The sequence below is a fragment of the Drosophila pseudoobscura genome, chromosome 3, assembly GCF_009870125.1.
Source record: "Drosophila pseudoobscura strain MV-25-SWS-2005 chromosome 3, UCI_Dpse_MV25, whole genome shotgun sequence".
Lineage (NCBI taxonomy): Eukaryota > Metazoa > Arthropoda > Insecta > Diptera > Drosophilidae > Drosophila > Drosophila pseudoobscura.
Window position 1 is genome coordinate 15,359,135 of NC_046680.1, and position 15,450 is coordinate 15,374,584.

At 49.6% G+C, this 15,450-nt stretch overlaps 6 protein-coding genes across 8 annotated transcripts; 5 read left to right on the plus strand and 1 right to left on the minus strand.

Annotated features, from left to right (window-relative positions):
- Positions 1-129: 129 nt before the first annotated feature.
- Positions 130-935, plus strand: LOC5495503 (glutathione S-transferase 1-like). Its single transcript, XM_001361273.4, has one exon. It carries the CDS (start codon positions 234-236, stop codon positions 897-899), a length of 666 nt encoding a protein of 221 aa, XP_001361310.3. The 5' UTR covers positions 130-233; the 3' UTR covers positions 900-935.
- A 153-nt stretch (positions 936-1,088) lies between these two features.
- LOC6898657 (glutathione S-transferase 1-like) lies at positions 1,089-1,843 on the plus strand. The gene has a single exon (XM_002138626.3). It carries the CDS (start codon positions 1,124-1,126, stop codon positions 1,790-1,792), a length of 669 nt encoding a protein of 222 aa, XP_002138662.2. The 5' UTR covers positions 1,089-1,123; the 3' UTR covers positions 1,793-1,843.
- Positions 1,844-2,463: 620 nt separating this feature from the next.
- LOC4804809 (glutathione S-transferase 1-like) lies at positions 2,464-3,240 on the plus strand. The gene has a single exon (XM_001361276.4). The coding sequence runs from the start codon at positions 2,517-2,519 to the stop codon at positions 3,183-3,185; it is 669 nt and encodes a 222-aa protein (XP_001361313.2). The 5' UTR covers positions 2,464-2,516; the 3' UTR covers positions 3,186-3,240.
- Positions 3,241-4,142: 902 nt separating this feature from the next.
- GstE9 (Glutathione S transferase E9) lies at positions 4,143-4,944 on the plus strand. The gene has a single exon (XM_001361275.4). It carries the CDS (start codon positions 4,189-4,191, stop codon positions 4,852-4,854), a length of 666 nt encoding a protein of 221 aa, XP_001361312.2. The 5' UTR covers positions 4,143-4,188; the 3' UTR covers positions 4,855-4,944.
- On the minus strand, positions 4,945-6,245 carry imd (immune deficiency). Its single transcript, XM_001361277.4, has 2 exons — positions 5,468-6,245; positions 4,945-5,403 (listed from the first exon to the last, which is right to left on the minus strand). Exons 1-2 carry the CDS (start codon positions 6,128-6,130, stop codon positions 5,242-5,244), a joined length of 825 nt encoding a protein of 274 aa, XP_001361314.2. The 5' UTR covers positions 6,131-6,245; the 3' UTR covers positions 4,945-5,241.
- A 251-nt stretch (positions 6,246-6,496) lies between these two features.
- Dp1 (satellite-binding protein 1 Dp1) lies at positions 6,497-15,185 on the plus strand. 3 transcript variants are annotated; one of them, XM_015184723.2, is made up of 6 exons: positions 6,497-6,617; positions 7,788-7,860; positions 9,546-9,633; positions 9,700-9,950; positions 10,032-13,268; positions 13,365-15,185. In XM_015184723.2, the coding sequence occupies exons 3-6, from the start codon at positions 9,597-9,599 to the stop codon at positions 13,785-13,787; spliced, it is 3,948 nt and encodes a 1,315-aa protein (XP_015040209.1). In that variant the 5' UTR covers positions 6,497-6,617; positions 7,788-7,860; positions 9,546-9,596; the 3' UTR covers positions 13,788-15,185. The 3 variants fall into 3 exon arrangements, with proteins under 3 accessions (XP_015040209.1, XP_001361315.2, XP_033233598.1); XM_001361278.4 differs by having other exon boundaries at positions 6,524-6,617; positions 7,785-7,860; XM_033377707.1 differs by lacking the exons at positions 6,497-6,617; positions 7,788-7,860; positions 9,546-9,633; positions 9,700-9,950 and adding an exon at positions 8,013-8,018 and having other exon boundaries at positions 11,493-13,268.
- Positions 15,186-15,450: the final 265 nt, after the last annotated feature.

Below are 15,450 nucleotides of genomic sequence, written 5' to 3' on the forward strand. Positions count from 1 at the left end.
AGGACGACCTGTTTGTCATGCAATGTGTTCCCATACCTGTCTTTGGTTCATGCATTTTTAAACGCAGCTAATTAAAGAAAAAATCGAATTTGTTGACAGGCACTTTTCCATGCCAACTGAAAGGACGGAACTTATTAAATAGTCATTACCTGGTTGACAGTTCCCACGTTCGGGGGCAATATATAAGCCCGTTTAAGTGCGGGAGCTGCTAGTCAGTTATCAGAAGTTCAACCATGGGTAAGATTTCGCTGTACGGCTTGGACGCCAGTCCACCCACCCGGGCTTGCCTGCTCACCCTGAAGGCCTTGGAGCTGCCCTTCGAGTACGTCTTCGTGAATCTACTTACTAAAGAGAACTTCGCCGAGGACTACATGAAGAAGAATCCCCAGCATACGGTGCCCATGCTGCAGGACGATGATGACTACATATGGGACTCGCATGCAATCATGGCCTATCTGGTGGGAAAGTACGCGGAGACCGACGAACTGTACCCCAAGGACCTTCTGCAGCGGGCTGTGGTCGATCAACGGATGCACTTCGAGTCGGGGGTCATCTTCGAGGGCGCCCTGCGTCGTCTCACCAGGCCGGTGCTGTTCCTTGGCGGCACCACCCTGCCTCAGGCCAATGTAGACCAAGTCAACGAGGTCTACGACTTCTTGGAAACGTTTCTGGATAACGACTTTGTGGCCGGTGATCACCTGACCATTGCCGACTTCAGCATTGTGTCGAGTATCAGCTCGCTCGGCGTCTACTTAGAGCACGATCCGGTGAAGTATCCCAAGACAACAGCCTGGCTGGAGCGCCTCAAGGAGCTGCCCTACTATGAGGAGGCGAACGGCAGTGGAGCTACCCAGTTCATGCAGCTTATAAAGTCCAAGAACTTCACCATCGTGCCCTAGGGTAAACATCGGGAGAACCAAACCCGACCCCGCACAGAGAGCACGCAGAGAGAGTTAAACCCCTAGTTCGAGCACTCCAAAGAGCACCAGAGAAGCACCTTCCTCAGTGCACCGAGCTTTGCAGTACAGTACTCATCGAAGCTCTCTCCCCGCTCTAAAAAATTAGTCCACAAACGAGAATAAGTAGAAAGTGCAACCATTGGGTGCGTTCACTTCGAGGCAGAATGGGAAAGCTAATACTTTATGGCATGGATGCCAGCGCCCCGGTTCGTTCGGTGATACTGACCCTGAACGCCTTGGGTCTGCCCTTCGAGTACAAGGTGGTCAATCTGCTGGCCAAGGAGCAGCTCAAGCCGGAATTCCTCAAGATGAACCCCCTGCACACCGTGCCCACACTGGACGACGACGGCTTCTACGTGTACGACAGTCACGCCATCAATGCCTACCTAGTGGCCAAGTACGGCAAGGACGGCAAGGAGTCTCTCTACCCCACGGATCTCCAGCAGCGGGCAATCGTCGACCAGCGTATGCACTACGACTCTAGCGTTGTGGGTAGAACCCTGCGGGCCATAACATTTCCGCTGTTCCGTCTGAACGAGACCCAAATCCCCAAGGCCAGGATCGATGCTCTTGCGGACGTGTACACCACCCTGGAGACATTCCTGAATAGAAACGAGTACATCGCAGGGAAGCATCTGACTATTGCCGACTTTCACATCATCGCTATCCTGTCAACCATTGAGATATTCCTGGCAGTGGATGCTGGCAAGTATCCGAAGCTGTCCGCCTGGATGCAGCGCATAACCGAACTGCCGTACTACGCAGAAAGCAACGGTAACCGACTGGTGCAGTGTGCCACATTTTTTAAGAGCAAAAATTTTACAATTGTCTAAACGTCTGTAGCCAAGTTTTCTCAATAAATACGTATATTCGCTGTAGCTGTAGCTGAAGCTTAGCTGACCTCAAAACTAATTTCACACTGACTCTGTAGAGTTGTTGGAAAATGTCTACATATTTATATCTATTGAAGATTTGCTTTCGTAAATGCAGGCGATGGTCGAGTGGAAAGCTCTGGAATTCGAGCTTCGCAGAACTCGAACCAGCAGCTTTCTGGACAGAAGGTAATTAAAAACCCAACAGCAGTTTTCATATGAATTGAAATTTCATACCTTGTCTGTATCCAGGAAGAGTTCCACTCGAGTTCATTGTTTGTTCAGATTTACTTCAGAATCGGCACAAACAACTGATAGTCGCTTATCGGTCTGCTCGGTGTTCGGTGAAGTCAGTAATCGGAAATCAGCAATGACTGGGCACATCACACTCTTTGTCTACTCTTAAATGTGACATTCTCTTAGGCCTGTTTTTGGCGAGCTCTTTCCGTCGGTATCTATGACTTGTTGTCAGGTGCCTGCTATGTGGGCGTGGATGTACATATGTATTTACTTGCACTTTGACCTCAGCTATTGTGTTCATTATTGTATTAATTTCACGATTCGGGGTACTCTTACGAGTGCAAATTTCTCTTATTCCAGTTGTTTCTCTTTACTAGCACTCTATAAAATGGCTGGTTACCAGCTGCCAGTTGATCATTAGCCAACCAAGCTCTCTAACGACAATATGGTTAAGTTAACTTTGTACGGAGTGAATGCCAGCCCCCCCGTTCGAGCTGTGAAGCTGACGTTGGCGGCCTTGAACCTGCCCTACGACTTTGTGAATGTCAATCTCGCGGGTCTCGAGCAACTGTCGCCCGAGTATGTAAAGAAGAATCCACAGCACACGGTACCCACTTTGGAGGAAGACGGCCACTTCATTTGGGACTCGCATGCAATCATCGCCTATCTGGTGTCCAAATATGCCGATAGTGACAGTCTGTACCCCAAGGATCTGCTGCAGCGGGCCGTGGTCGATCAGCGTCTACATTTCGAGAGCGGAGTGGTCTTTGCCGATGGCCTGAGGAGCATCACGAAGCCTCTATTGTTCTTTAATCAGAAAGTTATTCCCAAAGAGAGGCATCAAGCCATTGTCGAGATCTATGACTTCGTGGAGACCTTCCTAAAGGACCAGGACTACATTGCTGGAAATCAGCTGACCATAGCGGACTTCAGCCTTGTGTCCACCATCACCTCGCTGGAGGCCTTTGTCGGCATCGATCGCGCCAAATATGTGAGAACTAGTGCCTGGATCAAGCGTCTGGAACAGCTCCCCTACTACGAGGAGTCCAATGCCAAAGGTGTCCGGGAATTGTTTGCCATTATCAAGCAAACAAATTTCAGCTTTGCATCGTGATCCAGCTGTAAATTTATATGCTGCTCATATTTCACAATAAATACAATAAACAATAGTTCAAATGGGAAAACACTTTTATTATAAGACCCTCCCCTTGACATTCATGCTGGTACCAGATAATGGAAACAAAGCGAAAATATTTACAAGATCTAGAAACGATTCTCATCCAATTAAATTGTGATGTCCTTCGCCTCTGAGCGAGGCTCCTCTGTCATTCGGCTTCGTCTGGCCGTCAGGTCCCAGAATCGTAGAACAAATACAGCTTTGGCGAGGCACAGTCGGTCCCAATCTCTGGAAAAATATGCTTCGTCGCGCCCAAGGCATACAATTTGTTATTGTATTCGTTTCGGAGAGGGGACCGACTTTAAAGCATCGCCAAAGACTGTATATCTAGGTTGTTTTGTAACAAATCGATTTCAAACCACTTGATTCATACGAATTCTTATCAATGCGATAAGGTCCGACCAAACAGCTTGAGCAACGCATGTTTGGCCAAGAGTTTACAAGGGTATATTGCATTCATACTCGTAGGTAATAGTACAGAAGGTAGATAGGCGTTATCACGAAATATATACAAATATGTTATCGGAAAGAGTTTAATTGGACAAATCGCGGCAATTTGATCTATTTATAACTCATTCCACTTAACGCACAAAAAATAAATCTGACTAGCGATTAGCAAATCTGTCTTATGGTCGGACTGTAGTACTTTTATATACGTAACGAATATCAATATATATATATATATATATATATATATATGATATGAATATGAATATGATAAGGAGCGAAGAGAATCTAATGGGTAACATGGAACAATCTGGATTACGTAAACTACGAGTGCTGGCATTTGTGGCGAAATATTCGAAAAAGCTCCGGTTTGTGGAATAATACATGCACATGTGATTAATTTTAAAAAAAAGCACTGAGCTCGATTGAGTGCTTTGCGGGGTACTTAGTTTAGTTTTAAATCGACACTCGCAGCTTGTAGACGTTGGAAATAATGGGAAAACTAGTGCTGTACGGCTTAGAGCCAAGTCCGCCTGTGAGGACCTGCAAAATGACGCTGGATGCACTACAGCTTCAGTATGAATTCAAGCTGGTTAATCTGCTTGCTGGTGAGAACAAGACCAAGGAGTTCAAGCTGAAGAATCCCCAGCACACAGTGCCCATGCTGGAGGACGATGGCAAAACTATTTGGGAGAGCCATGCCATCTGCGCTTATCTGGTTCGGAAGTATGCCAAGGATGATGCCCTGTACCCCAAGGACTTCTATAAGCGCGCCGTCGTGGATCAACGCTTGCACTTCGAGTCGGCTCTGCTGTTCCAAAACTGCATTAGGAATATCGCACTTCCGCTGTTCTTCCGCGATGAGACGGAAGTTCCGAGATCCAAGATCGACGCTATATACGAAGCCTACGACTTTTTGGAGGCCTTCATTGGCGCCGAGTTGTACCTGTGCGGAGCCAGCGTAACCATAGCCGATTTTAGTGTGATATCGTCGGTCTCCAGTTTGGTGGGTCTGGCGCCCATTGACCCGAAGCGCTATCCAGGACTCAGCGCTTGGTTGGCCCGAATGGCCGGACGACCCAACTACCAGTCGAACAACGGCAACGGCGCACAGATGTTGATTGACATGTTTAATGCGAAAATCACAAAGATAGTGTGACTTTTGCAGGTGAAAGCGTATTTTTTAAGGTCAAACATGAGATTGATTATGCAATAAAACGTTTAGTAAACAGTGCTTCAAAATTCAAAATTCATTTTTTAGTACATTGTATGTTTGTGGTTATGTGGGCCCTTTTACGAAAAAATATCACATCTTAAAGGCAAACTGGTTTATAAATGATTTAGGACAAAGTTCTATGTACTTATTCGAATGTTTGGATTATTTAAACAAATATTGCACAAATGGTTGAATGCTGGCCTCTCTCTCTCTCCCTTTCAAAGAGAGTAAACAAAGCATTGAATAAAGCTTGCTCTTTCCAAGGGGGTTGATCGTTGAAAGAGTGCATCGTATAGATCATTTTCGTTTGGAGTGGACGTGATCATTCAGCTAACTGTTCGTCTTGCGCTTCTCTAATGCCTTCCAAACCAGTTTCAAGCGCTGCACGCAATCGCGATGCTGTGACTCCCAAAGCAGCGTTGTGAGTCGTCCGACGGTAGCCACGCCGCTCTCAGAGCTCCGTACCCATTGGAGCAGAAGTTGGTAAATCACCTGGAAAAACCAGAAACAACCAGAGCGTCATTCACTAGAATTCATACAGTTTTGGATGTCTCACCTCTTTGATATTGCCGTGCATTTGATGATCAATTATGGCCTGGTCAATCTGGCCCTCAGAATGGCCCAAGTCCCGCATCACCTGCTTCCATCCCTCGCCCAAATGAGTAGCCACCGCGTCCAGCAGCCGCGGATCCGGCTCATCCTGAGACTGCATCATGGCCACTATGCTGACAGTCTTGCGCGTACCATTGGAACGTTTACCGTCTGGCGAGACCGCCAGCTCGTCAATTGTGCCTGTACTGCTCTTCCGCGAGCTGCTGGCGCTTAGATTTTGGTTAAAGTTGTACACGGAGCCAAAGTGTAGATTGCTTGCATTTGAGAAGTTCATAACCACCTGTTGCTGTGCACTGTGGACGTTCATGGTGTTGTTCGTGTTGACTGTGCTGAGGTCCCCGCCGGTTCCAGGAATGTTAGCGGACTGCACAACATCCATGGAATTGTAGTTTGGGTCCGAAAGCTCCCGCAATACCGATTCCGTCAGATCCGCTGAGGCTGTCGGGGTATTGATGGACGGCAGCGCCAAGGCTCCACTATTATTGTTATCTGCCTCGCTATCATGGACAGGCGCTGCATCTGTTTCCAGTCGCCCCTCAGATTGCATACTTGGTGCCTCCTTGCTACCGCCAAATATGTTGGGCAGCAAGTTCTTCAGCTTCGGCATATTGCGCCTGTCGTGGTTACTCGATCGTCAATAAATAGATAAAGTTCAGGAAATTCCACAGACGGGGTTTTTTTACCCTTTGTGTTTGGAAGTTAGAGGTGGCAGACTAACGATTAGGCATTAGTAATCAACTATCGGTAATAAACAATCGATAGTAGCTCTCGTCCCTGGTCGAATAACTGGTAATCCCAAACCGATAATTAGTCTAAACGAAAATTATGAATCTTGAAGAATTTTAGCGAAATTTACGTGAAATATATCGGGGTCTTTTTTTAAGCAAAGATTAAGGATTGAATGGACCTACAAGAGTAGGTATTATTAATTATTAGTAATTACTATCAGACAATCAACTATCGACGGTCACCAGTCGATAGTCGCTCTCATCGATTGTCATCAACAAAGTGTGCCTCGTTTCCGATTTCCAACAGAATGACAAGTTGGCCATCACCATTTGCCACGTTCGCTCATCACTTTTCTACTTCACTTGGTCGGTAATTCGCGTGTTGCATCTAATAGAAAGTCTGGGCGATAGATTTGTGGCAAAAACCCCTAATAACACACAAAAATCGAGTGCAATCAAATGTGCATATTAAATTACATAAGTTACAACAAGAAAGTGCATAAATTTACAGTTATGAAGGGCTTGATGGAGCAGGCGGCTGTGACAGCAGCGAAAATTTAGGCCGCGCCGCTCCGCAACACCTTTTTCTTTCACGATTTGGCAACGTGGAGGAGAGGAGTAGTCTGGGCTGCATTTAAATTAGGCGCTTGCCGCTCGCGTTTTCCGTGCGGAATTCTCGAAGAGAAAAATTGCTGCAAAAAACAACGTGTTTTTCAATGCTTGATAATGGTCGCATCGCAGCAACTGGCACGGCACGGGCGGCGCTCGCACTCGCGCTCACTCACACAAAGGCACACAGCAGTCGCAGCGCTGGCGACGGCTACGACGACGGTGGTGGTGGTGGCGGCGGCGGTGACGGTGACGGAAACGGAGACAGCGTTGTCGTCCACGCACACAGAGTACCAAACATACATAGTATGAACATATGCATATGTATGCCCATACATAGGTACATCTATGTATAATCTGTCCGATTGGAGAGCAGAGCGCGCGTGCTGTTCCTTGGATGGCACGATTGAAGCTTTCCGAAATTCGTATTCTTTCCGTATTGAGTGTTTAAAGCCAGCACAAAAGTTCAATGAAACCCATTCCATCAAATCACAGCCTCGCGCCGCCCAGCCCCGCCCCGGCAGATGGTGCGGCCCTAAAGTATTTTGAGGGGGTGGAAGGCTATAGCTGAAACCTTTCACTTGATTTCGGCCTCCCATTGCCTCCCATACGGCGCCTGCTTCCGCCCACGCGTACACCTACGCCTACGCCAACGCCAACGCCATTGTGTGCTCCACTTTTGCGCCGACAACAACAATTGTCCAATAAGTGGCCCGCATATTTCCCCGAACCGCACCCCCGCATAACACACAAATCTGTGCACTTTCTTCCTTCCGCCTCTCGCAGCGAAGAGCAACAGACTCTCTCGATAGAACACGAAACATGCTCCCCCGAGCTGTTCCGTGTAGAGCATCCGGCAAACGATGAGACGACGATATGCATCTGCTAATTACTCTGTTCTTTTGATTCTTGTATGTCTTCCAGCAGACACGCCAAGTTATCAAACTGGATTTTGTCAAAGGAGACTAACTAGGCCGGATTTTTTGGATTTTACAGTACAGTAAGTTGAACAACCTTCCCGCACTAACCCCCTTCCACAAAAAAAAAACAACAAAAAAAACAGATGGAAACACCATCGGATTGTATATTAATTTGCATAATTTTACCACCATTCCACATGCCCCCGACCAGTGAGTGAGTGTGTCTGTGTGCTCTTCTGTGGCCAAGAATGCCGAACCAGAAATGAACGGTTGTTCCGTGCCCAAAAACTGACTACGTCAAGGGTTTTTCGGCACCATCTCCCCGGCACCGCCGCCCAGCGAGCGGTGGACCCAGAGGCCTGGATGGAAATCACCCAACAAAAGTTCGATATGTGCATACCAATTTTTAAAGCTGAACTTTAGCAGCGCACTGTGCTTTGTCTTCATTTGTCGACGTCAGCGTCGCTGCAGGCGTTACATGCCTCTGCACATACGTACATGTACATACATACATGCCCACAATCAAGTGTATGTACATCTGTGCATGTGTATGTATTTGCTTTACCTGTGCCGTGCCTTGCCTTCTTCTCGAACGGCAACGGCACCACCAGAATCAGCAGCAGCAGCAGCAACAACGGCAGCAGCAATGCTGCTAGAAAGGTGCCAAGGCACCAATACAGAGACAAAGAGCGACACAAAAATGTGCGCATACACTGTCGATCCGATCGCTTTGTTGTAGTTGCCGGCTATCATCCGGTTTTATATGGCACTGGCCTGGCACTCACTGGGGGCCGTCCCCTCCCGGTCCGTTGAGTTACTTCGTCAAGCTCTCTTTCTTGCTCTTGCTCTCTCTCTCCCTTGCTGGTTTCTTCTTTTGACACATTTTTCGAGCACACACAGACACAGAGCCACTCGGAAACACGTAAGTGTGCGTGAGGGGAGCGATAGTGGCAGCCGCACATCTTTGTTGTTCTTCTGGGGCGAGAGGAGGAGAATGTAGGCTACGAAAACTCGTTGGGCATTGGCTTAGAAAACAGCTCCGTCGAACAAGTGCACGGTCTGCTCCTCGATCTCTCTGGCTGCTGCGGCTCCGCTTTCGACGGTACCAACCTTTCACCCAAGCAAAAAAACCGACTGATAGCAACTTTATTTCCAGATATCTGCTGGCGATCGGTCGCACAGGTTGTTCTTATCAGCCTTAGCAGCTGATAGCTATCACTGGCATCGCTTCCAGATTTTGCCTGCGTGGCCTCGGACCGGCCCAGCCCGGCCCGTCCACTTATCGCCAGCGAAATGGAGCCCCGTTCACATCACTTGTGCGCTACCATTACGTGGCTCTTGGCAGAAAGCTAAAACTAAATACCGTGCTGCTAGATTTGGTTTATCAACCGAGGGGGAACGGCAGCGGGCAGGGCGGGGCGGTGGTGAACAACCCTCCTTCGGAAACGCACTAAACGTTTCCTTATCGGCGGCCGAAATGCGGGTCGGCGTCGGTCGGCACTTATCGGCGAAAGTAATTGAGATTTTGAATCCACTGACAAGAGGAGGAGGAGGAGTTGCCTGGAGCTGGAGCAAACCAAATCTGACCGACTAAGAATCAGTGCCTTCCGAAATGCAGCCCGACTGCGGTCTGACTGAATAATTGAATTCATTGATTGATTGATTGATTTACTGATGGAATTTCCCAGAAATCTCCAATAAAAATAGCACTTCACTTGCCGTTATCTTGAAATGTAAAAAAATAACAAATTTTCTCTGCTTCCAGTGTTACTGTAACGACTTGGAACGAAAAAGGACTCTTCTCTTTTTTTAAGTAATGCAAGCAGCAGCAGCAGTGATGGAGGAATCCAACGGTAAGGACAATCCCCAGTGGCGACCCGACGCCAAAAGCTCTTGGTTAACCTTTGAATCGATTGCAGCAACCAGCATTGAGCAACAACCGATCGCCCTCATCAACGGCCAAGAGCAGGTGTCCAACGAGCAGCAACCATCATCGCCCACTTCAGTGGCAACGCCCACCAGCACCAACAGCGGAGGCACTGGCAATGCCACGCCCGCCTTTAGCTACGACGACCTATTCCCGGCCCTGCCGGCCAATACCTCGGCGCCTGCGCTGTCCGGCCCATCCAGCTCGTCGCTAGCCCGAGTGACAAGCTCGCAGAAGACGCAGGTAAGTGGATCTCGAGGATCGTATGGGCATTCCGATCTGTCAATATCCGACTGACATTTGTCGCCTTTGACCACTTGACAGGTGCTGCACGTGCCCTGCGATGAGCGAAAGTCGACGGAGTCGGATAAGTTTGGCGAGGGCGAATCGAAGCGGATTTGCCAGCAAATCACCAAGGAGACCGGCGCCCAGATTGAGATCGTCAGCGGCAAGAACCAGTCGCTCACCTTCCTTATCAAGGGCAAGCAGAGCGAGCTGTTGGACGCCCGGCGCAAGATTCTGATGAGTTTCTCAACGCAGGCCAGCCGCCAGGTTACCGTGCCCCGTGAGCACTACCGCGTGATCCTGGGCAAGGGTGGCCAGCGGCTGCGGGATCTGGAGCGCCTCACTTCGACGCGCATCAATATCCCGAGCCAGGGCGACGAGAGCGAGTTCATCACCATTGCCGGCACGAAGGAGGGCATCGAGAAAGCGGAGCAGGAAATCCGCCAGCTGTCCGCGGAGCAGTACAAGAAGTCGTCGGACCGCACCACGATTCCCAAAATCTACCATCCGTTCATTGTGGGTCCCTACAGCGAGAACTTGAATAAGCTGCAGGAGGAGACGGGCGCCAAGATCAACGTGCCGCCGCAGCAGGTGCAGAAGGACGAGATCATCATCTCGGGCGAGAAGGATGCCGTTGCCGCGGCCAAGGCAAAGGTCGAGGCCATCTACAAGGAGATGGAGAAGAAGTGCTCGACGGTGAGCGTTGAGGTGGCCAAGCCACAGCATCGCTATGTCATCGGTCCCAAGGGCTCAACCATTGCCGAGATCCTTCAGCTCACCGGAGTCTCCGTCGAGATGCCGCCGAACGATTCCACCCTGGAGACGATTACGCTGCGCGGCCCCCAGGTCGCCCTCGGCAATGCCCTCACTGTTGTCTACCAGAAGGCCAACTCGGTGAAGTCTGTGGAGATCAATGCGCCGCACTGGATCCACAAGTACGTGATCGGCCGCAAGGGAGCCAACATGAAGCAGCTCGAGGAGGACTGTCCCAACGTGAACGTGAACTGCCTCGAGGACAAGATAAAGCTCGAGGGCGACCCGGAGAACGTGGACAAGGCCATCTCCTACTTGACCGAGATCATACGCAACTACGAGGAGAACTTCACCTACGAGGTGATGACTGTGAATCCCTCGTACTACAAGCATATTATCGGCAAGGCCGGATCGAATGTCAACCGTCTCAAGGACGAGCTGAAGGTGAACATCAACATCGAGGAGCGCGAGGGCCAGAACAACATCCGCATCGAGGGCCCCAAGGAGGGCGTGAGGCTGGCGCAGCTTGAATTACAAGAAAAAATCGACAAACTGGAAAACGAAAAGTCAAAGGATGTGATCATCGATCGCCGCCTGCACCGCTCCATCATTGGGGCCAAGGGCGAGAAGATCCGCGAGGTGAAGGACCGCTATCGGCAGGTGACCATCACGATACCCACGCCCCAGGAGAACACGGACATTGTGAAGCTGCGCGGCCCCAAGGAGGATGTGGACAAGTGCCACAAGGATCTCATGAAGCTGGTTAAGGAAATCCAGGAGTCGTCGCATATCATCGAAGTGCCCATCTTCAAGCAATTCCACAAGTTCGTCATCGGCAAGGGCGGGGCCAACATCAAGAAGATTCGCGACGAGACCCAAACGAAAATCGACCTGCCCGCCGAGGGGGACACCAACGAGGTGATAGTCATCACTGGCAAGAAGGAGAACGTCTTGGAGGCTAAGGAGCGCATCCAGAAGATCCAGAACGAGCTCTCCGACATTGTCAGCGAGGAGGTGCAGATCCCGCCCAAGTACTACAACTCCATCATCGGCACCGGCGGCAAGCTCATCTCCTCCATCATGGAGGAGTGCGGCGGCGTGTCCATCAAGTTCCCCAACAGCGACTCCAAGAGCGACAAGGTCACCATTCGCGGGCCCAAGGACGACGTGGAGAAGGCCAAGGGTCAGCTGCTGGAGCTAGCCAACGAGCGGCAGCTGGCATCATTCACCGCCGAGGTGCGGGCCAAGCAGCAGCACCACAAGTTCTTGATTGGCAAGAATGGGGCTTCCATTCGCAAGATCCGCGATGCCACGGGAGCACGCATTATCTTCCCGTCGAACGAGGACACCGACAAGGAGGTGATCACCATCATTGGCAAGGAGGACAGTGTCAAGAAGGCCAAGGAGCAGCTGGAGGCAATCATCAAGGAGTGCGACGAGGTCACTGAGGGCGAGGTGGCCGTCGATCCCAAGCACCACAAGTACTTTGTGGCCAAGCGGGGACTCATCCTGCACCGCATCGCGGAAGAAAACGGAGGTGTGATGATCTCCTTCCCCCGCGCCGGCACCAACTCTGACAAAGTGACGCTCAAGGGTGCCAAGGACTGCATCGAGGCGGCCAAGCAGCGGATCGAGGAGATCGTAGCCGATCTCGAGGCCCAGACCACCATTGAGGTGATCATCCCGCAGCGCCAGCATCGCACGATTATGGGTGCACGTGGCTTCAAGGTGCAGCAGGTGACATCCGAGTTTGATGTCCAAATAAAGTTCCCCGATCGGGATGCCACCGATCCAGTGGAGGGTCTCACCAATGGCGGACTGAACGGAGAGGGCCAGGAAGGTGAGGCAGCCGAGCAGTCGAGTGGCGCTGTGGATGGAGCAGAGCCGGTGCGGCAGTGTGATGTCATCCGCATCACCGGACGCATTGACAAGTGCGAAGCCGCCAAGCAGGCGCTGCTCGACCTCATTCCCATCGAGGAAGAGCTGAGTGTTCCTTTCGACCTGCACCGCACCATCATTGGGCCACGCGGCGCCAATGTCCGGCAGTTTATGTCCAAGCACGATGTGCATGTCGAGCTGCCGCCCAGCGAACTCAAGTCGGACATCATCAAGGTGTCGGGCACGCCGGCCCATGTGGCTGAGGCCAAGGAGGCGCTGGAAAAGATGATCGAGGACTTCGAGGCTGATCGGGCCGACCGCGAGCTGCGCTCGTTCGTCCTTCAGCTGGACGTGGACCAGGAGTATCACTCAAAGCTCATTGGTCGCCATGGTGCCGTCATCAACAAGCTGCGTGCTGACCACGACGTCAACATCTCGCTTCCCAAGCGGGACGATCCCAATCAACGCATCATTTCCATCACCGGCTACCAGGCCAAGGCGGAGGCAGCTCGCGATGCCATTCTGGAAATCGTCGGCGATCTCCAAACCCTTCACCGCGAGGTTATCGAAATCGACACGCGCGTCCACTCGCACATCATTGGCCAGCGTGGACGCACTATTCGAAAAATCATTGAAGATTACAAGGTGAGTGCTCAATGGTGGGCGATGGTTAGTGGGAGAACCACTGGAAATACCCTGATCGTACGTTGACCATTTTTTTTGTGGGTTTTTTTCCTCCAGGTGGATATCAAATTCCCATCCTCCGATGATGCTCAAAACAATCCCAATGCCGTGACCATCATTGGCAAGGAGGAAGATGTGGAGAACGCCAAGGATGTGCTCCTCAGTATGGCCGAGGACTACGAGCGCGACTACTTGGAGAACTTGCCGCCCTCGCCCCAGCCGCAGACAGTGGGAGCCTTCCTCACTGGGACCGGTGGCAACGCGAGCTCGGGATCTGGTGGGGCCGGTGGCGGGGCCGGTGCCGGTGCCAACGAGAACGGGTTCATCATCAAGGATGCGCCGTGGGAGAAGCAAAAGCAACAAGCCAAGAATCTAACTGCGCCCAACACTCAGTCGCAGGAGGATTTCCCCAACTTTGCTGCCGGCGGGGCTCCAGTCGCGAGCACGCCCATCACCTCCGTGTGGGGCCCCAAGAACTAACTGGTTCGGGGCAGGCGTCCCCAGCAGCAGAAGCAATACTACCCGTTGTGGTGCGTCGGGGACTGGAACTGGAGCGGGCGGAGAGCAGAGAAGAGAGCAGCGGAACAGCAGAAGTCGTGCGGGCGTCTCGTACCGTCTCGTCTCGTCACGTTAGTCGAAAACTAGTGTCAAAACGGTATAGGTTGTCTCCTAGGAGCTTTTCTACAACGCAATTTGTGCAGGTTAATTGAAGAAGACAAATGACAAAACAGGAAACTATTTTTGTATAATTTGATACAGAATCAACACAAGCACGACCACAAACACACAAGAACACACCAGGACACACACACACACAATCGCCCACAATCATAAAATTGCATTTATTCAACATAGAATACAAAACAAACAGACAGACAAATCCGGACAGACTCAGGCGCCCAAGGTTCTGTTGCCCCGTAACCTGCAATGTATGTTGGCTGGCCTGGCCAGACCCTGGTCCTGGTCCTGGTTCTGGTCCTGGCCATGGCCACAATATACATAATATGTAACACTTAATTGCCACTTTCTTTTATGTAACCATTTGTTTCATTTTCAACACATAATATTCAAATTAGTTGAAGCCCTAAAGTAAGCAGAAAGCTCAGCAAATGATTTGTTAATTCAATTGAAAGTGACTACGCACGGTCAAGAACGAAAATAATTGTAAGCATAAAATGTTAATTATTTACACTCGCCGCTCCTTTTTTCTATCTTCTATTCTCTATCTCGTAATTGTTCTGATAATACAATACACAACTCTCTCGTTCGTTTCGAAAATCGTTGCTTCCCTTCCCATTTTCTGCCAGCCCGAACTAGTTGTTATATTTTTGTTCGAAAGAGATGATGATTGATTGAACGCGTTGATGGATTATATTGTAAAAACGTTTTTTGCGTTTAGGGCCAGAAATGAAGCGGGGATAATAGCGACGAGGACGAATAACGAATAGCTTGAACAACAAAATATACACTTATGAATTAAATTTACTCTATTTTCCCCCCTCGCCTCCTACTGCTCCTGCTCCTGCTGTTCCCATAACCGGCGTTATCTGATAGACGACAACACACACACACAAAACCAAACCCCCACTCACATTTCAAAATGAATACCAACATTTTAATTTTGTGCAATCTTCTTGATTTATATTAAATTGTTTTCGACATATGTATGTTTCCCCACTTAAAAAATAACTTATGCGATGCGGTGTGTCCGCGAGAGGAGCACTTTTTAATACCTTGTATCGAGTGTCGACTGTTTTCTCGACATATACCCATACAACCCGTGCATTATTTGACAGTTGAAACACAAAGTATGAGAAAAATTCTAATTTTTTACCATTACTATTCAATAAAAACAAAAAACCATATAAAAAATGTAAACAATCATGTATCTTTATTTCAACTTTTGTTCCCTAGTTTCCTGCGCTTTGTTTAAACAACTTTCTTTTTCCGTTTCTTTAAGAAAACAAAAAAAAAATCAACACCAAGAAGAACAGACCTGATATTAGTATCCTAAGAATCTAACGTAGAAATAACGTAAATGTATATATTTTCCTATATTAACGGACAAAAATCAAATGAATGAGACGAATGCAAATGGCATGGCCCAGCTGAAAGGCAAAGATCACGATTTTCAAAGCAGTTA